The following is a 26,917-nucleotide window of genomic DNA, read 5'->3' on the forward strand; positions in this document are numbered from 1 at the left end:
ATATTTTTGACTTTTTTAAGGTATTAAATGTACAGGTTACGAGATCAAATTTCATTTTTAACATGTTTAATATTGGGAGTAGTTTCTATTTAGCATTTTCTATTATCCAATGATATTGAATTACTCCCTCCCGTCCTTTTTATAAGGAACACTTTTAAAAAATTACACAGACCAAAGAAACACATTTTACATAGTTATTTTCATTTAATACTCATATAAATTTAAATGTATTTCATGTATACCTTTATTTAATTATTCTTAATTCAACTAACTTACTTATTTTTAATATTCTCTCTAATAATAAATAAGGGTATAAGTGAAATTAAACATTTAAACCATTTGAAAATTGGTCAAAGTTTTTTATAAAAAGGACAAAAAAAATTTCTCAAATTGTTCCTTATAAAAAGGACCGGAGGGAGTATTATGTTATTCAAAACCCAAAAGACTTGATTATGAATTATGGAATGGAATTGTGCAAACTACCGGTATCTGGAACACAGTGGAATCCAAACTATAACATGTTATTTTTAAATAACTCAAGCCATGAATTCATAATTATTATGTGATGTACTTGTAGATATTTTGCCCCTACACTAGGGTTTTTTGATGTTTGATGTTTGATGTTGATGTCAATTCAAGTGAAAAGGATTTCATCGAGGCATTTAATAGACTACCAGAAATTGCTGCCGGTTATTTTGGCTAGTTTGTTGTGAAGCCTCTTCTTGGATATTTGTATTTGTTAATTGATTGTGGTGATATATGTGCTTATGATTGTCGTTTTTGTTGTTGTGAGTAATCTTATCAATGCTTTAAAATTCATGTTTGAATCATATATGAGAAAATTCATGTTAGCTTGTTGTATTGTTCATTGGTGTGTTGGTGTGTTGTTTTGAGAAAAATGGGTTTCTGATATGATTTAATGAATTGATGATGATGAATTTTGATGATTTGGTTTTGATTGTTGATGAAATGATGTTTGTTGAGGTTCAAATATCATAAGTGTTGATTAATGAAGTCTTAGGACTAATGGGATTCAAGTTGGGTTTTTGGAAAAACAAAGATTGAATTTTTCACTAGTACAGAAAACACTTTTTACATCTGGCCAAAACCCCCTTTTACATCTGGCCCAAGTCAGAGGTAGACGTACGAGAAGTAGTAAGTTTATGCTTTTTACATCTGACATTCGCCAGATGTAAAGGTATCCCCTTTTACCTCTGTTCTAATGTTTCAGTTGACCAATTTTTTTTTTTTTTTTTTAATTAAATTGGACCTTTTACATCTGACCAAGTCACCAGATGTGAAATAGTAACTTTATTTAATTTTTTTTTTTTCAAAATCCTGCGTTTTTTTTTTTTTTTTTTTTTTAAAAATTCTATTTTGTAATTAAAAAAAACCAAAATACCAAAGTCATTACAACCAAAATACATTCAACCAAAGTCATTACATATTTTTAATACATTCAACCAAAGTCATTACAATTCAAATAAAATACCAAGTCTTACAAGTCAAGCAAAATACCAAAACAATCCAAAATGTTATAACAATTCAAGCAAAATACAAGTCATTACAATTCAAAACATCCTAGTTAATGTGAATCCATTGTAACTAGCTAGCTCCTAAACTTCATCATCGGAAACAAAACTACATCTAATAAAAAATTCAAGCTCTCATTCAATGTCATCAATTGTGGATCGCGGAAAATACCAGTTTAATTAAATTCTGCTATGCAACTGTGCTATAGTGCCGCTCGCGATTCAACAATACTTTGTACTAAATAGCGTATTGTGGAACAATAGCCATTTGTTCAAATTTTTCAATGCTATAGCGCCACTATAGCCACTATTTAACAACATTACTCTCATTACAAGTGGATGAAGGTAAAAGAGAGGGTTGACATACTCTATGCATCACCAGAATATCTTTGGCATTCCCTTTGGAAGGATGGATGTGTCCCATGGCCTTTAAAGATCTAGTTTTCATTACTTTATTCAATGTCGATTCGTACTCTCCTCCACACTTTTCTTCAATGTCCTCGGCTTGAGTCATAGCAGTACCAGACCAGTAGTCTCCATCAAAGTATGGCAAACGAGCCGTTGTTATCTTGGAGTGCCGATTTCCAGTAGAAACAAAGAAATGATCATATATGTTGGTTAAACCAACAACGATATTTTCCTTAGAAGCTTTTGTTAGCATTGAAAGATACCTATACAAAAAGAAGAATATAAATACTCAATGGTTACATAAGCTTACGAAAACTCAATACACACACACACGCGCGCATACATAAGGAGGGAAAAAAACTCACCACTCCCGTAGCTTAGCATCTGTTGGAATCTTTTGAGTTTTTGGATGGCAATATAGAATGTAATCACCCTGCCCTTTTTGAGGAGCACAGGACCATATGTAGCAAGTTGTGAAACCTCTTTTCTTACAAAAGTCAAGGTACCCAATCTGATGATAGAAAAAATAAAGCATGAATATAATGAAGGATTGAGGATCAAATGAAATGTAGTATAAGGCAATTAGCAACAGAGTTTAAAATGAAATTACCAATATCTCATGGTAAACAAAGGTACGGAGAGCTTCCTGATTTTTAGTCATTCTTCGAGGAGTAAAGTAATTGACAGAATCAAGATATGAAATATATACACAACGTTTATTTGGATTGCCACATTCCGAGCCAAATTCCTGGACATACATTGAAAACTCTAGAAAACTCTAGAAAACTCTATCAACTCTTCTGAATAATGGAGTAGACATCAAAAGAAATCTAATGTAGTCCTGCAGAAGTAACAATATTCATCAACTAACACTTTAAACTTACTCTTGATCTGTAAGAGAATTCAGAAGGGTAATTCTCCTTTGGAATGATGTCCAGAAACTGCTTCTTCACTTTCAATTGTTTGTCGACAGAGAACACTTCTCTAATAGAAAGACTTTCTTCGGCTAAAGCCTACAATTTTGCAGTAATTTATGGCAAATAAGAAAATAATCTAAAATTTCAAATCAATAATATTTATAACATGACAGAATACTATTTTACTACTCTTTCCAATTTACTTGCTTCAATAAGAATATATGCATACATACTGATTATTTGGTATTACCTTATCAGGATTCTTCTTCCCTTTATCGTAATTCCAGTCTGCTCTCTCTTGCATGAGACGCTCAAAAAGTCTTTTCTCTAAGTGGTCACTAAGCATGGTTTTAGGCAAGGCCTTAGCACCAAAAACAGTGTTCTTTGGTAAGGGAACATGCATTCCATTTTCAATTTCTTTTAAACGGCAGAAAGGACATATATACTCAGCTTTGCAGTCCAAATCTCTTTTCTTGTTATAGAGTGCACATATTTGGTGCTGCCATCTTTTGCATTTATTGCATTCAACCCACTACAAGAAACAATGGTCATAGAGAGTTAGTTTAAAGTTCTCTATATCAAACTGAATTATATAGTAAAGTGTATTAAAACTTACCGGTTCAAAATATAATTCATCGTTTTTCTTTTTTTCGAGACTTTTCTTAGAAACATATGTCCCATTGAATTCGATGCAATCACCCTTAAATCTCGTATAGCAGTGGGAGCAAAAGCATTGATCTGCATCAAATTCTTCTCCTTTTCTACAGAAAAAGTTTGCTTTTTTCTTGATGGGGTTCTCACAACATAAGCAAAATATTGTTACTGGTTCAAAGGAGAGATTTTCCATTGCACATAATTGGCATGTGTTGCTCGCAGTTGTAGTCTGTATTAAAAGAAAAGTGAGTACCATTCACATAACAGTAATGCCTAAACAGATCAATGAAATTGAAAACGCAGGAAGTTGGTGTACGAACCTGATTAGATTGCTCTCCAAAACTACTAATATGGTTTGTTATTTGATCATGTGTGAACAAATCGATCAAAGAAACAGCATCATCTATTCTATTTGAGGATTTTGTTTGCTTCTCTTGATTATCGTTAGCTTAACACCAGTATTAAAAAGGAAAATCACGACAGAAATCACGAAAAGGAAAATATTTAAAAAGGATTAAAATAGAAAGAAAAGTACCTGAATCGATTTGGAGTTAGGGTTCGTGAGATTGAGGACGGCGCTGGTGGTGAGTTGACAGAGAGGACGGCGATGGTTCTTGCGAAGGTGAGGACGGCGCTGGGTTGATGCGTTTTGGGTGCGAATCGAAGGTGAGGACGGCGCTGGGTTTTGGTTCTTCGTTCGTCAAGGTGAGAGGGGTTTTGCTGGGTTGCTGCGAATTGACGACGGCGCTGAGTTGAGAGAGAGGACGGCGCTGTGGGTTTTGGTTGTGAGAGGACGGCGCTGTGTACGCGAATGGGTGAAGAGTGAAGAGGGTGAAGAGTGAAGAGAGTGAAGAGGACGGCGCTGATTTGCGATGGGAATGAAGAAGGAGACACAATACGCGTATACCTTTACCTTTGTTCCAATTTTTTTTTTTTTTTTTTGTATTTAACCTTTACCTTTACATCTGTGGCTAAATATGGCCAGATGCATACATATTTTAGATAATTTTCACCATAATTACAAGATTGCCACCGCGTTTAGTTATGCTTCTGGTACATTGAAGTCAGATGTAAAAAGTCTTCTCTATTTATTTTTTACCTCTGTGGATATTGAAGCCAGATGAAAAGGTTACTCCACATAGCCTTTTACATCTGACATATGCTCGTCAGATGTAAACATGATGTGTAATATGTCATATTTGTACTAGTGTTTGTAGTTTAAGAAAAGCTATCTTTTTATAGAGTCTGAAGAGAAAACGTGATTTTTCACCCTTTTGCGTTTTGAATTGGCATTTTTCTTCAACATGAGAGTTGTAGCTTTTTTCCCCAGCTTTCCAAATCATATTTACACGTCTCAATTGGATGCTTGTAGCTCAACTTATGGTCTGTGCAGTGAGCAAGTAAAAATCTGCAAAATTCTGCAGACTGTCATTTTCGGCCCAAGCAATTTGGCAGCTCAGGTGGCCTTTCTCTGTGCTGTCTTGTGTTGTTGTGCAGTTTCGTTGATCCTTTTTTATCCCTAGTCTTTAGACTATTTAATCTTAACTATTAGATGAGTATATGGGAGTTTAAATCACTATTTTTCATAATTAAACTTAGTAGTTAATTAGGAAAAGTTGTTTTGAAAATAAAACGAAGTTAGTAAAAGAATAATTAAGAATTTTGGGAAATATAGAGAATGTAGTTGAGTGGAGTTAGGATTAGCTAAATTATTTTATCTAATCTTCAAAAAGATAATGGTGATGAATATATGAATGAAACTAAATTGATGTGTTAGTTAATGAATTTAATTGATAAACTTTATTTGTGAGTTTATTGATGAAGTTTCATTGACGTGGATTATTGATGAATTCTATTCGTGTACTAAATGATGAATTTTATTGGTGTATGAATTCTTTTGGTGTATTAGTGATGTGTTCGTGCGTATGCACAATGACGATGTTTTCGTGCTTATGCAAAATGACGAGGTGTGATTGTTCATGAATATAACTAGGATGTTCAATTTATTGATGATGATAAATAAGGATTTATCATGAGTAGGTGTATTCTAAAGACGATGATTTAGAATATTTGGATTGTGTTATCCATATTATGTTGATGTTATAGTTGAGATAAAATCATATGTTTGGTATATGCACATCTATGCATTCATAAATTTTGTTTATTGATGAGTATTCTAGAGACGCAGATCTAGTTTACTGTTGTTTTGGACACAATGATCTAAAATATTTGGAATAAGTTTTCCAAAATTATGGTAATGGGTACCACATGCATATAGGTCGTGTCTAGGGAGACATTGTATACTTAATTTCAATTTGTTAATTGATGTTTGCATAGTTGCACACTAAATGATAAGTTTTTTTTTTTTAATAAGCTAATGCCCCCACTTAGGTTACAAGTTGGAGCTACCCAACTCAGCACACTAAATGATAAGTGATAGTTTGTGTGTGTTAATTGGTGGTGTTAAATGATGTATAATGGTGAGTTGGATATTTAGTAATATATCTCCGATATTTCAAGTAACTAATGTTGTATGATTGATTTAATTAATTGATTAGTGATGTGTAAATTGAAGCGGTGATTAAATGGTATAAATGTTGCATGAATTATTAATGTGATGTAATCATGTTTATACCTTGTCGTATATTTCCTATTTTTTTTTTGCTTATTACATAAACTCACACTGTTATTTCTTACTTGATTGGGCACTTGGGAACCCGGTTTCTCAGGTGTTGTGTTTTGGTGTTCGTGTTCCGGTGTAGCCTCTCGCTCTGATTTGGACATATAGGGACAGGGAGGGTGTATATTATTTCAATTTTATTTATATTGTCTAGGTTAAGACATAAAAATGTATAAGTCACTAGTAAAATATTTTCATCTAATGCACGTGTACACTAATTAAATTTATAGCAATGTAATTTAAGAATAGTAATACCATAACTCATAATATTCCCCTATCTTCATCCTTAACTATTAATCAATAAAGTTTTATTTTTATCCGCTACGAAAATTTTAAAACAATCCTCTAATAAAACTAGAATAATGCGAGTATTCAGGTTATGGTGTTACACAAAATTTCAAACTCAAGATTGCAATATATATTAGCCAACACGTCCACACATTTATTAGCTTCTTTATACAAAACTGGCACCACCGCTTGTGGATCCACATTAACCTCAATCTTATTGAATCCCATTCTCCGAGCATACCTCCAGCCTTCAAACACTTTCCACAATTTCGTTAGTTTAGTTTGAGTGAATTTGAGTTATTGCCTATAGTTTAATGGTTTAAAATAGTGGTAAAATTGGAATAAAAATGTTATAATTTATCTGATTCTGTTCACTTTTCAAATGACGGAGTGGTAATTTTGTTTCATTCTATCATTGAATATACAAATAATGGAACAAAATTTGTGTTTCATTCTATCCTGCTCTAATCCATTCAATTATGTTCCATTATGCTCAATTCCTTCTGTACTATCATCAATCGTAACAAAGCCTTAAAGATTTTAATTACATTGTAGGATGATACATGTAAAGAGTTTTGTCATAGTGTTTATGCTTTAAATTTGTGATAATTAAAAATAAAGATATTGGACTCTGGTAATTAATGAGTTTCACCAAATAATTGATCATTCGTTTTAATTCTTTATCTTTTGTGATGCGCGCATATAAGTTTTTTTTAATTGTTATTAAAAAAATAGTAAAACTCATAAAATTCATCATCACATTCATACTTTCGTCATCATATTTTTCATTAAACAAAAATTAACTTTTACTCAAATACACATCCAAATAACGTCAATCTCTATTTTATGTTCTCCTCTATCTCCTTCTAAACCCAAAAATTAAAATTCTCAAATTCTAAATTCAATTAGAGAACCAAATTAATTTTCACTCTTCAAACTCACATTATTTCAAGGTCATTATATTTTGTTTTGAATGAGATAACATCAAATTCCCTCATCGTGTTTCTTTCACCGTAAGCTTTGCCAAATCAGCAAGCCGACGATTATTCGAGCTTCGAGCTTGTCATCGTCGGCGATGGTTGCATAAGTTTCGTTTATTTTTCATATTCTTCTTAATTTGCAAGATATTTGTAACAAAAAAAAAACAAAATTGATTTGCTAGGATTTGGATTGTGAATTTGGAAACGAACTTCGTTGTAATAAAAAATTATCATTTGTAGGAAAGACAATATGGATTTGGAAAGCGAAAATCATGAATCTAGTCCTCCAATTGAATTGAGAATTTGGGGATTTTAAATATTGAGTTTAGAAGGAGATTAATGAGAGCATAACATAGAGATTGATGTTATTTGAAGGTGTATTTGAGTAGTAATTAATTTTGATTTAACGAAGAAGATGACAAACACATGAAGATGATAATGAATGTATTCTATTTTCCCCTCATTTTTTTAGTACTTAACTGGGCCGCACGTTTACACATTACTAATTTATAATTTTTTAATATGCAAAATAATTTCAGGGGTCCTTTATATTATTTTTTTTTGTAACACTTTGATCCTTTATTTTTTTTTCTGTAACACTTTAGTTCTTTATTTTATTTAATTTTAACACTTTAATCTTTATTTTTTTTTCCATTTAGGTCGTTTATCTTTTATACCATTCACATATAAACCCTTTTTCTCATTTTTTTATTTAAAAAATGTTGAATTTTATTTTTTTAAAATGCCTTTTTTATTAAAATTAAATAAAACTCATAATTTTAAAAAAATCAATTTTTTTAATTAAAAAAAAAGAGAAAAAGGGTTTCTATGTGAATGTTATAATACATATTTTTTTCGGTATTAGATAAAGCGATAATTTACTGAAATTAAACCCACATAATTGTGAGATCTCGGGTTCGAACGTGTGTCACGATGTTCAGCCTAATAATTTCGATATTTTTTTGTCCGTTGAGATAGGATTTATGAGATTATAATACATACTTTATGACATAAATCTAATATAGTAAAAAATAATAATTTAAAAGACTAATTAATGACATACATCCAACTTAAAAACATTATACACATGTATTTTGACTAAAAATAAAATAGACAAGTGTTTTGCCTAATCTAAAAATATTTGCATAAGTTGAATGGTCCAAACAAGGTACATGAATTATCCATCTTCCCAATACTCATTTCAACTTACCAAAGCCACAAAGATATAAATACCAACAGTGGAAGAGTGGGTAGGTAGGTAAGTGACAACAACTTGACACTCACTAATTACACATTTGCCCTCGTTACCAACCAATTCAATTTTCCTTTTCCTCTTCAACTTTTCTCAACTCAACAACAACTACCAATTTTATTTTATTTTTTAAATTTAAATAGAACTCAACTACCAAACCTGAAAAGTGAAAACAGTATTTCATTGCTCTTCAAACATCTTCACAATTCTCTTCTACTACATTTCCAATCAATATCCATGGCTTCTTCTCTCTCCATCAAACCCTTCCTAACCGTTTCCCGAACCGATTCTGTTTTCGTTTCTCCTAATTCCGATCTCCGATCTCTCTCCTCCGTCTACCTCCGTCCTCGCTTCCCCAAGAAGCTCCGTTAGTTCTCTCTATCTCTCTCTCTCTGTTAATTGTTTTATTTCCGTTTCATAATTTGTTATTCAACGCTTATACTATATCCTTTTTGTTTGTTTCAATTGTTAGTTATTACTTTTCTGGAATTATTGATTGGAATTTGAGAATTACTGCCAATACTAGAAGAATATGATGCTATAGTATGTTTTACTGCTTTCATTGAGTGTGCTTGTGCAACCTGAAATTTTCTGTATCGAGATTTCCGGCATCGGTTGTAACTTGTTGAAATGAATAAATACATTGTGACATTATTATTCTTACTATGGAACTCATATAATGTAATAATTTCTGAAATTTAGATTATGTGAAATTGGATTTCAATTTCAATTTTAATGTTTTTAAATTATGGTCTGCTCCTCTTTTGGCACGGATACTAGTATTAACTAGTGAGAATTGAAAAATATATAGAAACTTCAGTTAAGTGCTTTTTCCGAGTTTCTTTTTAACTTCAAATTCTGCTTATCTACTGACATAAGTTTTGTGAGACTGTTTGAGAGAACTTATGAAAACAACTTATGACAATTTTCATAAGTTTTCCAATATAGCTTATGAAAATAGCACATAGAATATATAAAAACAATTTATCTATTTTATCTTTTGCTATAAAAACAGCTTATGTATCGTAATACATAAGCGCTTGTGCTATAAGCTGTAAATAAGCTATTTATCCAAACAGGTCCTATGTTAAACACAATGAATTGATGGAAATAGTTACTAGTACTTTTCATGCCGGTTGCGTTTTAGGAATTCTAAACTAATAATTGTACTTTGATGGCTGGGTTGGACATTAAAGTTTTTGAAACCATTGATGTATTACAGAGATCCGGGCAGCTGGGAGTACCTATGGAAACCACTTTCGGGTTACAACATACGGAGAATCTCATGGAGGAGGTGTTGGTTGTGTCATTGATGGATGTCCTCCTCGCATCCCTCTCTCTGAAGCTGACATGCAAGAGGATCTTGACAGAAGGTATTTGCCTTTGAAATTATCTTACTGTCTTAACATAACTACTTGCATTGTGAAAAGCCCTTTGGGGGTTATAGAGAAATAATACTGTATAAGATGGATTTTGTTGAAATGCATTCGGAATTGCTAGTAAGGGAATGCAACATTTATGAATGATAGCTTATAGGCAATGATTGCTTAGGACACAACGTGTTTTTAAAGAATAACAGTATAAGGTTCTTGTGTATAGGAGGCCAGGTCAGAGCCGAATTACAACTCCCAGAAAGGAGACTGATACATGTAGAATATTTTCAGGAGTTTCGGAAGGTTAATATTTTTCCTAATACTATTAACCGGGAAGTTATATGTTTCTTGAACAAAGGTCTTAAAGTACAGTCTGTTAAATGCAGGAGTTACTACAGGAACTCCAATCCATGTATTTGTGCCCAATACTGATCAAAGAGGAAATGTGAGTATAATTTCATGTTCAGAAATATTCAATAAAGCAAGCAACCATGTACCTTGATTTATGGGCTGTTAAAATTTCGTACTTTTGGTGATTTTTCAGGACTATAGTGAGATGTCATTAGCTTATAGGCCTTCCCATGCAGATGCAACCTATGATATGAAGTATGGTGTCAGATCAATTCAGGTATTGACCTTTACAATATAATAAGTTAGGTACCTTTTTTCGATTAGATATGTATTAAGCTCATACATCTAAACTCCTATGTTTAGGGTGGTGGTAGATCTTCTGCTAGAGAAACCATTGGAAGGGTTGCTTCTGGTGCTGTTGCTAAGAAAATCCTCAAACAATTTGCTGGAACTGAGGTGTGTTACTTGTCTCATGAGTTTAGGCTATACTTGTCTGAGCCTACTTTTACTCTCGCTCTCTTTCAATTTTCATTCACCAATGCACGTTTGATGTGTGGCTTTAACATGTTTTATTTGTCTTGTAAAAAAAAAGTTTTATTTGCCAATTTCTTCGGAAATATCCTTGGCTAATTCTTCAATTTTCAGATTCTTGCCTATGTCTCTCAAGTTCACAAGATTATTCTTCCAGAGGACTTAATTGACAATGAGACACTTACACTTGATCAGGTATAGTAGTTATTTTTTCATATTTATATATGCTAGAATGTACAGTTTGAATTAGATTTTGTGTTGTCATGCATGTTAAACATGGAGATGAGATGACTATCTCTTGTATTTGTTAATACTTTTTTATGGATATTTGGATGCTGCTAAGTAACAAATTTGTAGGCAAGCCTGCTTATTGGCAACTAGTAAGACTACTTACATTTCCATTTTTTGGATGCATTTTCAAATCATGCTTGCAAGCTACCACTAATGATTTTGTCAGATGAAATTTTGGCATTCATATATGAAGTGACTATATTTGTCCTTGTTTAATTTAAACCCAGTAAATAAATTTTATTTTCCACACTTCAAATAAATTCACTCTAGAATATCAAATTGAAAAGAATAACTTTCAACTGACATTCTTATATAACGCACGTTTGTAAAGATAAAACTAATTTTGACAAATCGACAAAAGTGATTCTCACGCAGGGAGAAATCTCATTGTGGTCTTAAACTAAGATAGTGAGACTTGACTTAATTTTTACATGACTGACGAGTATTAGCAAAGAAATGACTTTAATATAATTAAGAAAATGGGTGATTAAATTTTACCATCCCAACATGTAAATGTGCATATTAGTGTCAACTATTCTCTTGATTTGATTTAACAATTTGTACGGACTACAAATGTATAATTAGTGCATAAAATAACAACTCAAAGGGGGGAAGTTTATACAATTTGCTTTTTTACTGATGATGAAAGTATTGATTGAATATTAAAAGGAGACACCTTATATAAAATGGATAAAATTTCATTCTCACCAAAACATGGGCAATTAATTCATCTAACTAGAATATTGAATGAGTTTAATCTTTAATATACTTTCACCTGTATTTCGACCAAATAACTGTATTTTCTGATAACTTTGCATAGAATTCTTACAGTGATACCTTCTGTTCAGGAATTTACTTGCTGCAGTCTTCCAAATTGGCTCATTATTGTTTTGACGTGTATTAATAATAATTACTGTTGATGTTTTAAAAAATAATTCTTGCATCTCAGAAGCTAAATTCCTGGTTTGCCACTATTTGTTTCAATTTTGTCCAGATTGAGAGTAACATTGTTCGTTGTCCAGACCCTGAATATGCAGAGAAGATGATATCTGCTATTGATGCTGTCCGAGTGAGAGGTGATTCTGTTGGTGGTGTTGTAACATGCATTGTGAGGAACTGTCCACGTGTAAGTCTTTTCACTTTTCTGTCAATAAAAAATAGTTCTGCAAAATAATAGGGTTTAGTGTACAAATTAACTTAGTGATATCAACCACAGGGGGTTTATGGGAAAACTATATTTTGCTAGCTGCATTTCAATGGAAACATAATGCTGCCACTATAATGAACCAGATCGAAAGAACAAAAGTTGTAAACCAAAAATTGAAAGAAAAAAAAAATATCTTTGCATATTTTTGTGTGTGTGTGTGTGTGTGTATTCCCGCAAAGAATATCTTTCAGCTCCGTCCCCTGACTGTAACATTGCTCGATGATTGATGCAGAAATTAATTTAGTAAATATACGTGATATAGAATCTTGTGGAAACTCTAGAAAAATCAGTGGAAATTAAATAAACTCAGACAAGCTGTGCTTTTTAGTCATCCGTGATTCCATGAGTTTGGAAGGTTAGGTATCTGCTATATCCATCCATATACCCCTAGAAGTATTAAATTTGAAGCCTATCAATAATTCAATATAAGATTTCTATTTGAGGTATGATGCTGTTATTTGATATTTTAATAATAAGAATGGGAGAAAAAAGGAAGAAAATAACACTGCTTTGAAACAACCCGTGTTAATTTGCAGCTTTGTGTCTCCCTTTATATGTCTACTTGCATGGCTGATATCATATAGACACTTCCAATCCTTACATAGTTTTGTAACCAAGTACTTTATGCTTGAATTGTTCAGATTTTCATATTATTTTTCAATTAGAATAGAAAATGACTATTATTATTTCTCAGGGTCTTGGTTCACCAGTTTTTGACAAACTTGAAGCTGAGCTGGCTAAAGCTGCCATGTCATTGCCTGCAACTAAGGGTTTTCAATTTGGTAGTGGGTTTGCAGGTATTGAAACTTGCTTATGCATATGACAATGTGTGCTTTGTCTTATACAGGGATAATTGAACGATGTAATTTTCTATGATCACTTGTGTCTGGGGTATCTTCTGATGGCTTAGTGAAATCATTATAGGTACCTTTTTGACTGGGAGTGAACACAATGATGAATTTTATATAGATCAAAATGGAAATATGAGGACAAGAACAAACCGGTCTGGTGGGATACAGGTATTTGTTTTGTTCTATAACAAATTAACTAGCTGTTTCTAGATATGCTGTATGAGTTATGACAGTAATGTTCTATATTTGTTTTACTTTATATTGAAAATCAGGGTGGAATTTCCAATGGAGAAATAATTAACATGAGAATAGCTTTCAAGCCGACATCGACTATTTCAGTAAGTCCAGTATCCTCTTTCTCTCAATCACACATCATATAAAAATCCAGCGCCAGGGGAGTACTTGAGTTGATCCATCCAAGCACTGAAGTTCTAACTTGGCTTGTAAAATTAAAGCTTGATTGATAACTGAAAAACTTGTACACTATTTTATGATACCTATCTTTCCCTCTGCTTCATAAATCCACTAATTGCAACAATTTTAATTGCTCAATGTTAACACTGCATATTTGACTAGCATAGGCCATAGAGTGACTGCAAAATTATATGCATTTTAAATTTCTTTACCTACTCATTTATCATAGATATGACATTTTATGTTAATTCTTTATTTTATTTTATCTCATCTCAACCCTCTGGTTCTCGGAGGAAAGGGGCCCTCCTACCTATTTGTTATCATCTTCTGTCAAAACATTACACCCGCTCCCACACCTTTTTCACCCTTGAATTAAGGTGTGTTTACCAATGCATAGATCGGCTGTGTAGGAAATAAGATAACAGCTACTGAAGCTGCTACTTTGATTTCCATTTTCTCTAGTTGAATGAGACAATTGTTTAGGTATATGAATATGAATTATTAGTAAACATTGTCTGAGCAGCATACAGGATGTATGGTTTATTCTTCATAGACATGCTGTGTTTTAGGGGTACCAATTGAGGCAACCTTTTATTTGCGTCATCCTACTGACTCCAGTTCCTTGGCATATAGATGTTCACTTTCCCCCCATTTTTAGCTGATTTTAGGTTGTCCGTAGCATGCTTTTTTGCACAGGACAACAAATTTTCACTATTTTATATGAATTGAACATGATGTTATACATGTGCAGAGGAAGCAATCTACAGTGACTCGGGATAAGAAAGAAACAGAGCTCATAGCCCGTGGTCGTCATGATCCTTGTGTCGTCCCTAGAGGTTACTATCTTAGCCTTTTTTGAAGTACTGTATCTTATTTTCATCCAACTATTTAGAGTTTTATGTTGTCTCTGATAACACTTCATCTAAATTACTGAGAAAATCCTTTAGAACTGAGTTAACATTGATCTTAAAGGGAAAAATATAATTATTTAAATGATAGCTTTTCCATAAAGATATGTAACCGATTCAATGTACTCACTTTAGAGGAACCAGATTCTTGGGAGATGACATGGTTTTTTTATTTAAAAAAAAATCCATAAAGACATCTATATCCAATGTTAGGAAGATATATTAAATTTCATCTCATTTTCTTGTCCTACCATTTTATCGTTGGAAAAGAAAATTTATTAAATTTTTATTTGGACTGGACTTGCAGCTGTACCCATGGTAGAGGCCATGGTAGCTTTGGTACTTGTGGACCAATTGATGGCACAATATGCACAGTGTAATCTATTTCCCGTGAACTTCGATTTGCAAGAATCCTTGTCAACCAAATTAGAAACAGAAGAAGTGCATATCTGAGAAAATGAAGTGGGTGCATAAATCAATAATGGCCTCAGATAAAATCTTCATTCTGGCTAGTGTTTAGTCGGCAGTTACTTCGCTCTGATGAAAAGTTCAAATTTCCACAAAGGATCCAGCTCTTTCTCAGCATGTCGTATTTTTGGTGCTATCTATCTGTTTGTATTAATATAAAGGTTAAACTATTGGTTTTTTTCACTTCGTTTTTCTTCTCAACATTGTTTCTAGAGTACCATGCTGCAAAAGCACGTATAGATGTATTTTATAGTGAATTGGTATTTGTTGCAAGAAATTTTGTAGTTTCGTAAGCCTGGTTTCTCTTAAATGCTGCTATGCACTGCATTTCACAATAAATCAAGCTTTGGCAAGTTTAGCTTGTTTGTGTTCCCTTTACTGTTATGAAGATAAACTTGTACCTATGTTTTATCTTATTACTTATTTATGTGTATAAATTGGCATATAATAACTGAAGCAGATCTGAACTCAAGCTTGTATGTAGAGTTCGGTGTTCGAAAAAACAATGAACCACTCAATTTTTTTGCTCCATTCGTACCTAAATGGTTCCCATTTAACCATTCCTGGACAATTGGACATCGTCTACGACTACGAGTAAGACGAGCTACCTGCTAGATCTATGATGCCAAACATTAGTCATGGATTTCTAATTCAAATAGCTTAGGCAATTGAGAAAATATACCTCAGATATTCCTTTGATTAGTTTACTTATTTAAGGAGTAATAAGGTGAGTGCTATGATGGACCACTGACTATCCACAGTATTCTTTAGAAATAAAAATGATCATAAATTTTAACAAGGAATATGAGGTAATATAAAAATGGGGTTAATAAGTCACTAGGTTTGGTCTAGTGGTGAGAAATTTGGGTTGTACACTATAGGTCATGGGTTCGATTCCCACTCATTATAAACCAAAAAAATAAAAAATAAAAATGGGGTTAATTGGACTAAGGAGGAATACGAGCCGGTATCAAAACACATCTTATTCAAAACACATCTTCTTCATCAATCAACCTCCATAACCCCTTCCAAAGCAAAATGTTTTACACGAATTTTGGGTTTCATTACACAATCCTACCATCAATCTACTCTTTCTTCAATGTTTTTGTCTAAAAGAATACATTATGTAATATGAAGTTCTAACATTCTTCGATTGTTATTTTTGCATTGTATTTTAAAAATTATACTACGTCGTGCAGAATTATATCTCCCTCTAGGTAATAAATTTTAACACCCACCAAATTATATTTTCCGGTAGGCATGCATATTAACACCTACTAAATTTTATCTTTCGCTAGGCTTAAAACCACTTTGACAAGTAAAATGTTAAATAGACGAGTATATATACTTTAAATAATTTTATTTTAACTAAAAAATTATGATAATTTATTAATTACGTATTTTACCCCTATACCCCTATTTAATATTTAATGGAAATGCATATTAGAGTGGTCTTACTATGCCAATTAGTGAATTGGACTCCAAAAAATGAAAGTCTCAGTGAATTTGACTCCAAAAATTCATCCAATCAAAATGAAAGTAAAGATCAAACTCTTTTTCTTACGAAATATGAATCCACTTTTTTAAGTCAACCGTCATCAATTTAGTATACACATATTTTGACTAAATCGTTAGCATACACACAATGACCTATAATTATAATTTGTAGTTTTTCATCACTATAATTATATAATCTTAATGACTCATTGAGACGACAGATTGTGATTGTCGTTTGGTACGAGTTGCCATTTTAACGTACACACTATGTCTAAGTTATGACATAGGGTTATATCTTGTATGGATTTGTATAATTAGGTTTGGGTCTTGCTAATATATATGTGCTAGAAGACACGTATTAAGAAACTTAAAAATGAATGTTTTTGTTTTAATACACAATTTTTACGAGTAATTTTTTATATTAAATACCTTATTATGTGTCCTTAAAACACATGTTAACTTTCTCTTTACTCTTTTTCATATAATAAATAGTACAATTGTACAAACTTAACCACAATTCACAATTTTTTTTGTGACTAAACAATTCACAAACTTTTGTTACTAATTAGAGTATATATATATTCGTTGCTTTTGTCTTTCAAAAATATTCTCGAATTTTATTTGCTAAGTTTATTACCGTTAAAAACAACCAATTCCATGTTTCATGGTGACTCTTGTTTTATAGTGCCTTGTGAAAGCGAAATATCACTAGGTCATGTTTTTTTCAAATCTTAATTTTTTTTTATAGTGTGCAGTGTTGAACTACAATTTTAGTTGAACTACTCTAATCAAACACAAAGAAGTTGTTGCAAGCACGGCACTTAAATAGTGACTTTATAAATCTCAAAATATTATGATATTATTATCATATCATTTGTTGGTGTCATAATCTTCATTCTTCTAATCTAAATAACAACCATAGCCATAAATATTAGCCTTTCATATTTCAGCTCGTGTATGATATTGATTGAAAAGAGAAAAAAGTGAATGAACCATAATTGATGAGTTATTATTTTGGAATTATATTTTAAAGAGAGAAATGATTATGAATAAGTTTAACGGTGCAGCTTGTTGTTCGTCTATCTTTCATTCGTTCATATGTAATTATCTTAAATATACGTGTTAGGAACAGTATTATGAACAAATAGAACTCATAAAGAGGATCTTTTTGTCATTATCATTGTCATCTTTGTCACCCTTATCATAATTTAAAATGAGTTTAGTAGGAAGTCATGTTTGGGGCCCAATAAGCATTCTAATCCCAATTAACAATGATAATGGGTGGGAATGGACGACTCATTAAGTTTGAACATAGCCAAAATGGCCAAGTGGTAGAAAGGATAAGCCAATAATTTTGATTAATTAAAGAAAGATTCCATTATGTAGTTTGGTCACATCCATATAAAGACCATAATACTATTTAATTAATTATATGATCGTTGAGAAGGGAGGGTAAGGGTGGAGGAGCTATTTAGCAAATCAAAGATAATGAGCACTATAGTCTATAGAGGTTATAGACAAAAGAACACCAAATTAATAATTAAGAAGATATAATATAAAGTATGGTATGTAGACAAAATGGACATTAACATATACATTGAAAAAAGATGAATAACCCCAAATAAACATGACAAAATTAGACACTTTAATTTTTCTTCAAACAAGGACTTAGCAACCAGCTAGTGACTTAAGGACAGATCGTCCTATTATCTCCTAAAACTTAAGGTCCATATTAACTTCATTATCTCTTTAATATGATACCCCAATTAAAAGTGAGAAAAAAATTCCATTATAAACAGCAAAATAATTAAGAACTTCCTTCAATATTCAAAATATATAGGTTCTTTTTTTGTTTTTAAAATCAAAACCTTTTTAAAAACTAAACCTTTTGGCTTTTTTCATGACTCAATAGGAAACTTTTTTTGAGTTAGATCATGAATGTAGAGGGTATCACACTTGAGAAAGAGTTGTTGTAATATGCAGCAGCGGAACTAGGGGGTGGCTGAGGTGGGCCAAGACCCCACTCTCACCCCCAAAAAGTAATATTTTTATGGCAAATGCTAAATAGTGCCCCCGGGGCACTCTTTAAACCCTTAAATAGTAAGCTTTTTATAGAATTTTTATCGAAATGCGTAAAGTCAACGCATTGGAAATTGTAATGTTTAACTTTTTGAATAAAAAGTTTCTTTAAATGGAATGCTTAAAGAGTGCCCCGGGGGCACTCGTTAGCAACACCCTATTTTTATAAGTATAGAGTATTAACACAAATATTAATGAAAATATTAGTTTAGAGTTTATTATTGATGATTGTAAGTCACTCGGTATGCATATTAGTTTAAGTGCAAGTGAAAATATTAGTTCGTAAACTATATATAAACTAGTAAGATATAAGCTCATGAAAAAATGTTACCAATTTTTTTTTTTCAATACAAACTTATAAATTATAAGCCATAAATTTTTTAGCGGCTCACCCAGTAAATTTTTCCTAGTTCCGCCACCGGTACTATGTCTGATTTAAATTTCGACATTGAATAAAAAAAGTTAAGATTGGGTAAGATGCAAGTAAAAGGACCCATTAACTCCAAGTCCTTAAATTTTTTATAAAATTAAGTGTCCTCACTTCTTTTAAGTTTTACTCCAAACCAAGTGAATTTTCCCTCATACTTCAAATACTTTTTAACTATTGTGATTAACTTTACATTTGTCATGGCTAAGTGCCTAAGCAGCCTGATTAGATATAGTGATATTTTTAACCATTTTGGAGCAATATTCATGAGGCTCCCTTTTAAAGCTACCAGGTTTAACCTGAGAATAGACTTTAAGCTGTTTTTCATGTTTTGGTATCTTTTCAATTATTGAATAGTTTAAGAGATGGAAAAAAGCCTCCTAACATTAATTAGATACTAAAGTGGTCAAATCAAGACAATGATGTCAAAAAAAGTAGCAATTGATAGCAATTAAATTTGTCTTTATGGCCGTTTCAACTTTCAATAGTAGAATTTAGTTAGAGGGCTAGCAAAATGATCAAAGAAAAAGTATTTTTGTGTAAAATGGGACGGAAAGGATGAAAGAGGTTTAGATTTTCCCCAATACGATTACTCAAAATTGCAATTTTTTGAATAGTTTGGTACCAATCAACCTTAACTTTTTTCATCAGAATAGTATACATTATTTCATGTCTTGTTGATGTTAAACTTTTAAAGGCATTTTTTTAAAGACTTGTGAATAGTAAATCGTAGATTTGTTTTCTCCTCTAGACATAGGTCAATTTAGATTGAATTGTGTAAATAATTTTAGTGCATTTATTTCTCTTCTCTCTTTATCTTATTTTTTGGATTGATTATATAATTTTCCTTTACACATATGATCTAGATTTGTTCTAGGTTTAATCTCCATATAGTTTGCTTGTTCTAGGTTTATTTCTCTTCTCTCTTTATGCTGTTTTAGATCCACAACAAATGATATTGATCAAATTCATGTCATGTTAAATATGACATCTCTCTTGATCAATATTCAAACTTTGATTAACCACGTTATAAGATTGACTTTTTTCGCGACGATTATGGGCGCATAAGAGGCTGACTCGTTTTTGGCAAATCTTTCTCTTATTTGATGGCACTACATGAAGAGTCTTTCTTTTGGTCAAGAGCAATCCTTTATACGCAACCATAATTTAGCTACAAATGCATTGCCTGATCCTATCAATTTTGCTAATGTAATACCCCCTCCTATCGTTTTTGCTGAATGTTTGTTGTATTTGACATTAAACATTCTATTAATTAATTTTTTTTCTTATAATAAGGTCTAAAGATAGTAACTCAATCAACATTATTATCTTGAATAGTTTCAGAGAGTTGATGGTACGTGGACTTGTCTCCGGTTGATCCATTCATCAGCTTATAAAATTCTAGTTGGCACCCGCAAATGTCCACACGTACTTATTAGTCGCACTCATTTAAGAAGAGATTAATTCCTAATATCCGTGAAACAGTGAATCTAGTGAGCCTTGTCTATCTTGCGCAAAGACAAGTATGGCCACATTTTATAAGGTAACCTACCATCTAAAAAGTTTATTTGGAACAGGGAAAAACCTTTGCAATAGAAAAAAACATTTACAAATTATTTTTCAAAAAAAAAAAAAAAATAGGACAGAAGAATCTAATCCAATTTGCCACCCTCTGAATTCTCATTCTTTTTTCTTCTTTTTTTTTCAAATAAAAAAATATAGCACTTGATTTCATGTTTGACCCTAAAAAGCTTCAACTGAGACACTTTGCTTTTCTTTGTTGGTCTCTTTTACCCTAATAGCTAGAAAGGTGGAGTGGACACCATAATGTCTGCCCTCTGGTGAGCAAAGTATCCCACACAGATCTTCTCTTCCTTTTTAATTACACCATTTGTCCTTTTCACCCCTAACCCTTGTCTATCTTCAAAAGTAAAGCTGCTATACTACTACTGCTATTTGCACTCTTCTTTTACTTTTCCTTTTCCTTTCTCCATTTTTTTTTTCTTTTTCTTTGCCTCCTATAATATCAGTCTTTTCCCTGCAACATTTTATTGCATGTAAATTCAATGAGAAATAACAAGGATTTAGCCATTCCTAAGATGCAATAATGTAAACTTCAAGTTTAAGAATCAAATTAAGATATTAAAATACAAGATCTAACAAGTGTTGACACATACATGAACACAACACCGATAATAGCTTGAAAAAATAGAAATAATTGAGCAGTCGATGTTTGAAACCAGATACACTTTCGATCAGACCGAAATCGAAAGCACCACAAGTTAGTGCTGCATAAGATAAGATTTGATTTGGAATAATCAAATTGTGGTTGGTAAATATAATATGTTTGGAATGATCTGGTAATATTTTTCTGTCTTATTTTTATGGACATGTGATGTGGCTAGTGACATAATTTTTTTGTTATTTTCTTCTTAAAATTATTCTGTCCTGTCTTGCCATGTGGTTGACCCCATATCATCATTCCCTTGCTAAATAAACAGAGGTCCAAATCCTTCTGACCAATTTCAACTCCTTTTCCAACTGCCCAAATTTTACTTTAATTAGTTAAAATTATGTAAAGTTAATCTCCCACGTGACCACTATTCAAAAATATGAAAATTTTGTCTCAATGAAATCTCTAATAAGTCATTATGCAAGGGGATGGATAATTTTGATCTTTGGTTGTTAAAGAGATAAGAGAAATATGCAACCAAATTAGCTAAGTAGGAAACAATACAACATAAATCACACAAAGAACTTAATTAGCAAGATGTTCTTAAGCCCCAAACTAGTGCAAATTACCTATATGCCCTCAGCAATACCTTTTTTTTGTACATTGTGAATAATAGTCAACTACTCCACACCCCATAATTAGAACAAAAAAATAAAACAAACAAACCGGCCATAAGCTTTATGACATGAGAAGCACTTTTCAGGACTACGGAAAAACTTGGAGGGGTGCCCCGCCATGATCTGATTCTTTATGATCAAAATAAAATCCCTCTTACTAACATATTTCAAGTTCCCACAATGCCCTTTTCCCTTTTGAACTAAATGACCAGAATGCCCTTTCATAATACTACTAACAATGAGTGTCGGTTACCCGACATAACTTATGCTCTTTCATTCTATACGACCATATATAACAACAATTACTTGCCTACCATATTAATATATATATATATATATATATATATATATATATATATATATATATATATATATATATATATATATATATATATATATATATATATATATTGTTGTTGTACTGATGATGAGGAGACAAGTTACATAATTTCACGTCCATGAGACCATGACCATGTATGTGTACACAGAAGCTGACAAATTCATTCAATTCAATGTTTTCCTAGTGAATGAATGATTAAAATTAAATGCAGTAGTTATTATGATGAACCTGTGTGGAATTTCAACTTTTATAGACATCCACAAGTTTACCGAAAGACTGTGCTTGTGCTTAATTTTACCAGTCAAGTGTCGATAAAAGTTATTCCTGTGGGTCTGATATTGATAAGTGTGTGTTTGAATAACTTAGAGGTGAAAACAATAGGTACAAATGTACAATGTGTTCCCCATTTCACCTCATCAACAGAGTTTCCAAAGACAACATAAAAGTTTGTTATCTGATTTACATGGAGCAATTAGAAATTTAGAATCTAGAAAATTGTACTAGTTGAGCAATGTTGTTGGTCATGTTATTTTATCTTAAAAAATATCTGAATAGTATTAATTCTAAGGTTCCTAAGTGAAGGGGGCCCGGTGATCCAGAATTCAGCGGTAAGGTTAAGAAAATCTAGTCAAGAATTGTTCCCACCAGGAATCGAATTCGGGTTCTCCCGAACACGTACTAATTTAATTTTAATGAAGATGCTTTCACCTTGGTAATTAATTAAAGGGGTCCACTAAAAAGCTTTATTTGAAAGGATATGTCCGTAAATTATTGAGGTAAGAAAAACCAAACAAAGTGCTTACCATTTTCTTTAGGTTGATACTTTAGAGGGTTGACTATGGGATCTTAAGTGGCTTTTGGGGTAGCTTGTTTGAAAGCAACAGTGGGAGCTATTCTGCAGCTCCTCCTCTGATGCTCTTGAACAAGTTCTCCAGCAAGCCAATCAAGTTTCTGAAAGTTACTCTGCTCCCCGATCTTCTTCCCTCCGAAGAGTACTGATTCCACATTCTCCTGCTTCAACATCTCCTCTGCTACTCCCATTAGCATCTTTACATTGCTCGGACTTGCATCTGTATCCACATTGGCTCCACATTGCCCCATACTTGACCCATTTGCCTGTAATGTTCATGTAACAATCGCTTCGCTTAGAAGAAAGTACATTCATGTATGGATATATTGAAGCTCAAAATCACAATTTAAAGATACAACAACTTTTACCGATCACAATTCCCCACCAATTTATAATGGCTTGTTTGTTAGTTAACAAAAAAGGTAATTTAGTACACATAACTCTACTAAAGGGATAAGGGACCAAATGAATTTCAATACTATGGAATTAACTCTTCATTGATCCATATGATGGTCCCTTATACAAACATATCAATTTCATTTCTTGGCTGCACAAAACCATGGTGATGGTCCAACAAAAATAGCAAAGTTTCCTAAAACTGAAACACATTCTTTTGGCCAAAAAATAGACAACATTAATTAACATCAAGAGATATTCCCCAAACAAGGCCAAATCCAGCTATCTCACCCCATACATACCCTTCAACTTGCTAATACAAACAAAGGCAAAAGATATCCCTATGATGCAAACCCCACACCCCTTTACTCTCCTGCTGGTATGAAATTGACTCTATTTAATTCCTCTTAACTTCTATCAATTCAACATCACCTGTTTCTCACCTCAGTTTTCTCAAATTCAACCAAAATACTGTAACTAAAGTAAACTGTATTATTGCTTGCTTGGATTGGCAGCGCCGCTTTGAATTCTCACGTCTCAAGGCACATTTGTAAGCTACCATTTCTAGCTTCCGATGGACACAATACCGGTGGGATCACTTTGTTCCCAATCATAGACTTAATCAATTCCCCAAATTTACAGGCATGTTTGGTAATTCCGATAAGCTACTAACATGCACTACAACACTTACACACACTACGCGCCAAACTATTACTAAGCTAAAACCCTACTGATAAAATAATGCATTACACAATTAAATAAAAACATTTAGCATTGTAAATTGAATTTTAACAGCATTCATCGAAGAACATACCTGAACACGAACATAATTGGTGCTCCGACAATGCCCAAACGCCATGGCAACGGCCTGATCAACAAGGTCAGCCGAGGCATCGCTAGAAATTCGCGCCATAGGCCGGGCCCAATCCTTAGCCTTCCAACGAGTAACCTGATCATACTCATAGTTGACCTCCAAAAGTTGACCAGTTCCAAGAGAAAGAACAAGTAAATCCTCGACACCTCGAACGAACGGAAACTCCTGTTTGTTATGAAGCACGTGCGTGATGGCCGCACCGGTCGGGTTACTCATCGCTAAACCACCATCAACTGCCACACACTTAGTTTGTCCATCAATAGACCGCATTTGAACCGGTTCAAATAAACCCGGTTCAGCTGAAGTTGCTCTACACACCTCCCATAAACGAAAATCAAAGCTATCCGTTTCTAACGCATCCGCACGTGAGAACAAAAACGGCGCCGTACTGGATAAATCATAACACGGTATAAGAACCGGTTTCAGTGTATCTTTCAGCGTTAAACAACGACCGTTCTCCGCCGTAAAAGCTTCCTTAACCGTTTTCTCCATACCAGCCGTCGCAGTTTCAACTGAACTCGAACCTCCGCTTCCGAATAGTCTCTTGAGAAATCCACGGCCGCCGGAGCTTCCGTTACCGGTCCCCTGCCGGTAGAATTTCTTCCCCTGTTCTGCTAAAAACCGCCACGTGTCATCCGCAGAATAAATCGGCCGGCGTTGATCTTTCGTCGCGAATAGCATCGCCGTGAAAATACCTCCGACACCGGCGCCGGTTGCGACGTCGAAATAATCCGCTATTCTAGCGTTCTGATCACCGGATTTTTTCTTCAACGCGTTTTCGAGATAAGCAAGAGCTTTTCCGGCGAGAATACCTCGCATACCTCCGCCGTCGATTGCGAGTATACATATTTTCCCACGCTGATTCTTAACGGCTGAGACACCGTCAACAGCGGCGGAAACAGTTTGCGGTTGTTGAGAATCAATTGTAGTTGTGTTAGGTATTTGCTTAGGAAACCAGAGTTTTTGTTCATCGTAGCCAAAGAGAAACTTGCTTTCAAGAATAGAGAAGATTTCGTAGCTGAGCTTATCGGTTTCAATACTCGGTTCTTGCATTTCGAATTGATCACTAGAATCCATTTTTTTTTTTCTTTTTTCGATTTTCCAAACGCTGCTTTTCTTGAAACGCGATTATTTTGCGTTTGTTTGTTGCATGAGAGGTTTTAGAGAAAAATGAAAAATCAGTAATAAATCACCACCACCTCCGAAGTGACGCCTGCAGAATAAAAAGAAAATGAAACATTTCTTCAGAAAAACGTGTTGGTTTTTTCTTTTGCTTTTTATTCGCCTTTTAAAGTTTGAAAAATTCAATTCAAAGATACATACATAGATATAGCTAGCTGAAATATGAAATTATTATATATAAAGAGCAAAAAATGTGAAATATGAAAAATAACTAAGAACTCGCTTTCAGAGTGTTGTAGTTAAACAGTGAAAAACTAGTAATTGGATGATACAAAAAGAGCAGAGAGAAACAGAGTCAAAAGGGTACCCTTACCTTTTGATATCTAAAATGAGGCCAATTCCCAATCTTGTGTAGTAGTAATTTGATATGGCCACAACTTGTTCTCTCTTTAGTTGTGTGTGTGTCTGTTCCTTTTGCTCAAAGTAGGAAAGCTAGTTTTTTTCTATATGTTGTAAGCATCAAAGGCAACCAACAAACAAGCACCGAAAAGAACCAGAAAATGCCAAATTACAACAGCTAGCTAGCTAGCTATACCATACTCTAGTATCATATATTTATATTTACTAGTTTATATATACACACAACAATTATTCTTCTATTTTTATTTTTTTACTAGTATGGCCATGATTCATTCATTATTCAGCAGGTTTCTACAATCTACTATATTTTTATATTGAAAATGAGGAAAAACAAATATTCTTATAAGACAATTTTTTTTTTCTTTTTTGGTTGTCAACACTAGTATCGGTTCACTTGACGGTTTAATTTGGTTCGAAAGTCAGTTCTAACATTTTCAGTCCTCTTTCGACCGTAGTTGTTGGGGATTGAAATGTGTTCCTCCCTACTGAGTTCAGTATCAATCACAACTGAATCAACTAACGATTGATATAAGAAAATTAATTTTACTATATACGGTTAAACTACCAAAGAAAAGGGTAAACAAATGTGATCTTAACATGGTAGGTGGTTGCGATGGGGCGGATGCGACTTCCCTCGGTTGGTTTGGGTGGTATAGCCCATTGTAGAAGTCCCCCGTCTCGCCCATAGGATAAGAGAAAATTGACCATCTCTTCTTCCAAGCTTTTTTATGCTTCTTCTCGACATAATAAAAGAACTAGATGAGAAAAGGCCTCTGGTTTCAAATCTCTACCCTACGCCTTACGAGGGCGCCCTAGCCAGAATAAGAAATGAAACTATTTCACGATTATTAAGCAAGGTGTTCGTGGTTCGAACCTTAATTCCTGCATAAATAATGTAATATTTTTATCAACTGAGTTAAATTTATGAAAAAATTCATTTAACTATAGGAGTGGAGC

The 26,917-nt window shown here is 33.0% G+C and overlaps 3 protein-coding genes across 8 annotated transcripts; 1 reads left to right on the forward strand and 2 right to left on the reverse strand.

Annotated features, from left to right (window-relative positions):
- Positions 1 to 1,515: 1,515 nt before the first annotated feature.
- On the reverse strand, positions 1,516 to 4,184 carry LOC123919369 (histone acetyltransferase HAC1-like). 2 transcript variants are annotated; one of them, XM_045971341.1, is made up of 9 exons: positions 4,047 to 4,184; positions 3,832 to 3,959; positions 3,474 to 3,740; positions 3,108 to 3,389; positions 2,825 to 2,953; positions 2,551 to 2,688; positions 2,306 to 2,451; positions 1,896 to 2,203; positions 1,516 to 1,730 (listed from the first exon to the last, which is right to left on the reverse strand). In XM_045971341.1, the coding sequence occupies exons 3-9, from the start codon at positions 3,702 to 3,704 to the stop codon at positions 1,723 to 1,725; spliced, it is 1,242 nt and encodes a 413-aa protein (XP_045827297.1). In that variant the 5' UTR covers positions 3,705 to 3,740; positions 3,832 to 3,959; positions 4,047 to 4,184; the 3' UTR covers positions 1,516 to 1,722. The 2 variants fall into 2 exon arrangements, with proteins under 2 accessions (XP_045827297.1, XP_045827296.1); XM_045971340.1 differs by having other exon boundaries at positions 1,516 to 2,203.
- Positions 4,185 to 8,638: 4,454 nt separating this feature from the next.
- LOC123919395 (chorismate synthase, chloroplastic) lies at positions 8,639 to 15,458 on the forward strand. Its single transcript, XM_045971342.1, has 13 exons — positions 8,639 to 9,078; positions 9,934 to 10,084; positions 10,311 to 10,387; positions 10,471 to 10,529; positions 10,629 to 10,712; positions 10,799 to 10,891; positions 11,081 to 11,161; positions 12,252 to 12,383; positions 13,159 to 13,261; positions 13,389 to 13,483; positions 13,588 to 13,653; positions 14,481 to 14,565; positions 14,945 to 15,458. The coding sequence occupies exons 1-13, from the start codon at positions 8,949 to 8,951 to the stop codon at positions 15,088 to 15,090; spliced, it is 1,302 nt and encodes a 433-aa protein (XP_045827298.1). The 5' UTR covers positions 8,639 to 8,948; the 3' UTR covers positions 15,091 to 15,458.
- A 5,217-nt stretch (positions 15,459 to 20,675) lies between these two features.
- Positions 20,676 to 26,275, reverse strand: LOC123919412 (patatin-like protein 6). Of its 5 annotated transcripts, none has more exons than XM_045971344.1 (4): positions 25,914 to 26,275; positions 24,359 to 25,631; positions 23,102 to 23,414; positions 20,676 to 21,146 (listed from the first exon to the last, which is right to left on the reverse strand). In XM_045971344.1, the coding sequence occupies exons 2-3, from the start codon at positions 25,493 to 25,495 to the stop codon at positions 23,145 to 23,147; spliced, it is 1,407 nt and encodes a 468-aa protein (XP_045827300.1). In that variant the 5' UTR covers positions 25,496 to 25,631; positions 25,914 to 26,275; the 3' UTR covers positions 20,676 to 21,146; positions 23,102 to 23,144. The 5 variants fall into 5 exon arrangements, with proteins under 5 accessions (XP_045827300.1, XP_045827320.1, XP_045827306.1 ...); XM_045971364.1 differs by having other exon boundaries at positions 20,676 to 21,649; positions 25,914 to 26,265; XM_045971355.1 differs by having other exon boundaries at positions 21,081 to 21,368; positions 25,914 to 26,155.
- Positions 26,276 to 26,917: the final 642 nt, after the last annotated feature.

Source organism: Trifolium pratense, linkage group LG1, assembly GCF_020283565.1.
Source record: "Trifolium pratense cultivar HEN17-A07 linkage group LG1, ARS_RC_1.1, whole genome shotgun sequence".
NCBI lineage: Eukaryota > Viridiplantae > Streptophyta > Magnoliopsida > Fabales > Fabaceae > Trifolium > Trifolium pratense.

Coding starts and splice junctions, on each gene's coding strand:
- LOC123919369 (XM_045971340.1), bottom strand. CDS start 3,704: ATGGAAAATCTCTCCTTTGAACCAGTAACAATATTTTGCTTATGTTGT. Junction 2,954..3,107: donor GGAAGAAGAATCCTGATAAG/GTAATACCAAAT, acceptor GCAAAATTGTAG/GCTTTAGCCGAAGAAAGTCT. Junction 2,689..2,824: donor AATTCTCTTACAGATCAAGA/GTAAGTTTAAAG, acceptor ATGTATGTCCAG/GAATTTGGCTCGGAATGTGG.
- LOC123919412 (XM_045971344.1), bottom strand. CDS start 25,495: ATGGATTCTAGTGATCAATTCGAAATGCAAGAACCGAGTATTGAAACC. Junction 23,415..24,358: donor CCAATTATGTTCGTGTTCAG/GTATGTTCTTCG, acceptor TGAACATTACAG/GCAAATGGGTCAAGTATGGG.
- LOC123919395 (XM_045971342.1), top strand. CDS start 8,949: ATGGCTTCTTCTCTCTCCATCAAACCCTTCCTAACCGTTTCCCGAACC. Junction 10,713..10,798: donor ATGGTGTCAGATCAATTCAG/GTATTGACCTTT, acceptor TCCTATGTTTAG/GGTGGTGGTAGATCTTCTGC. Junction 13,484..13,587: donor ACCGGTCTGGTGGGATACAG/GTATTTGTTTTG, acceptor ATTGAAAATCAG/GGTGGAATTTCCAATGGAGA.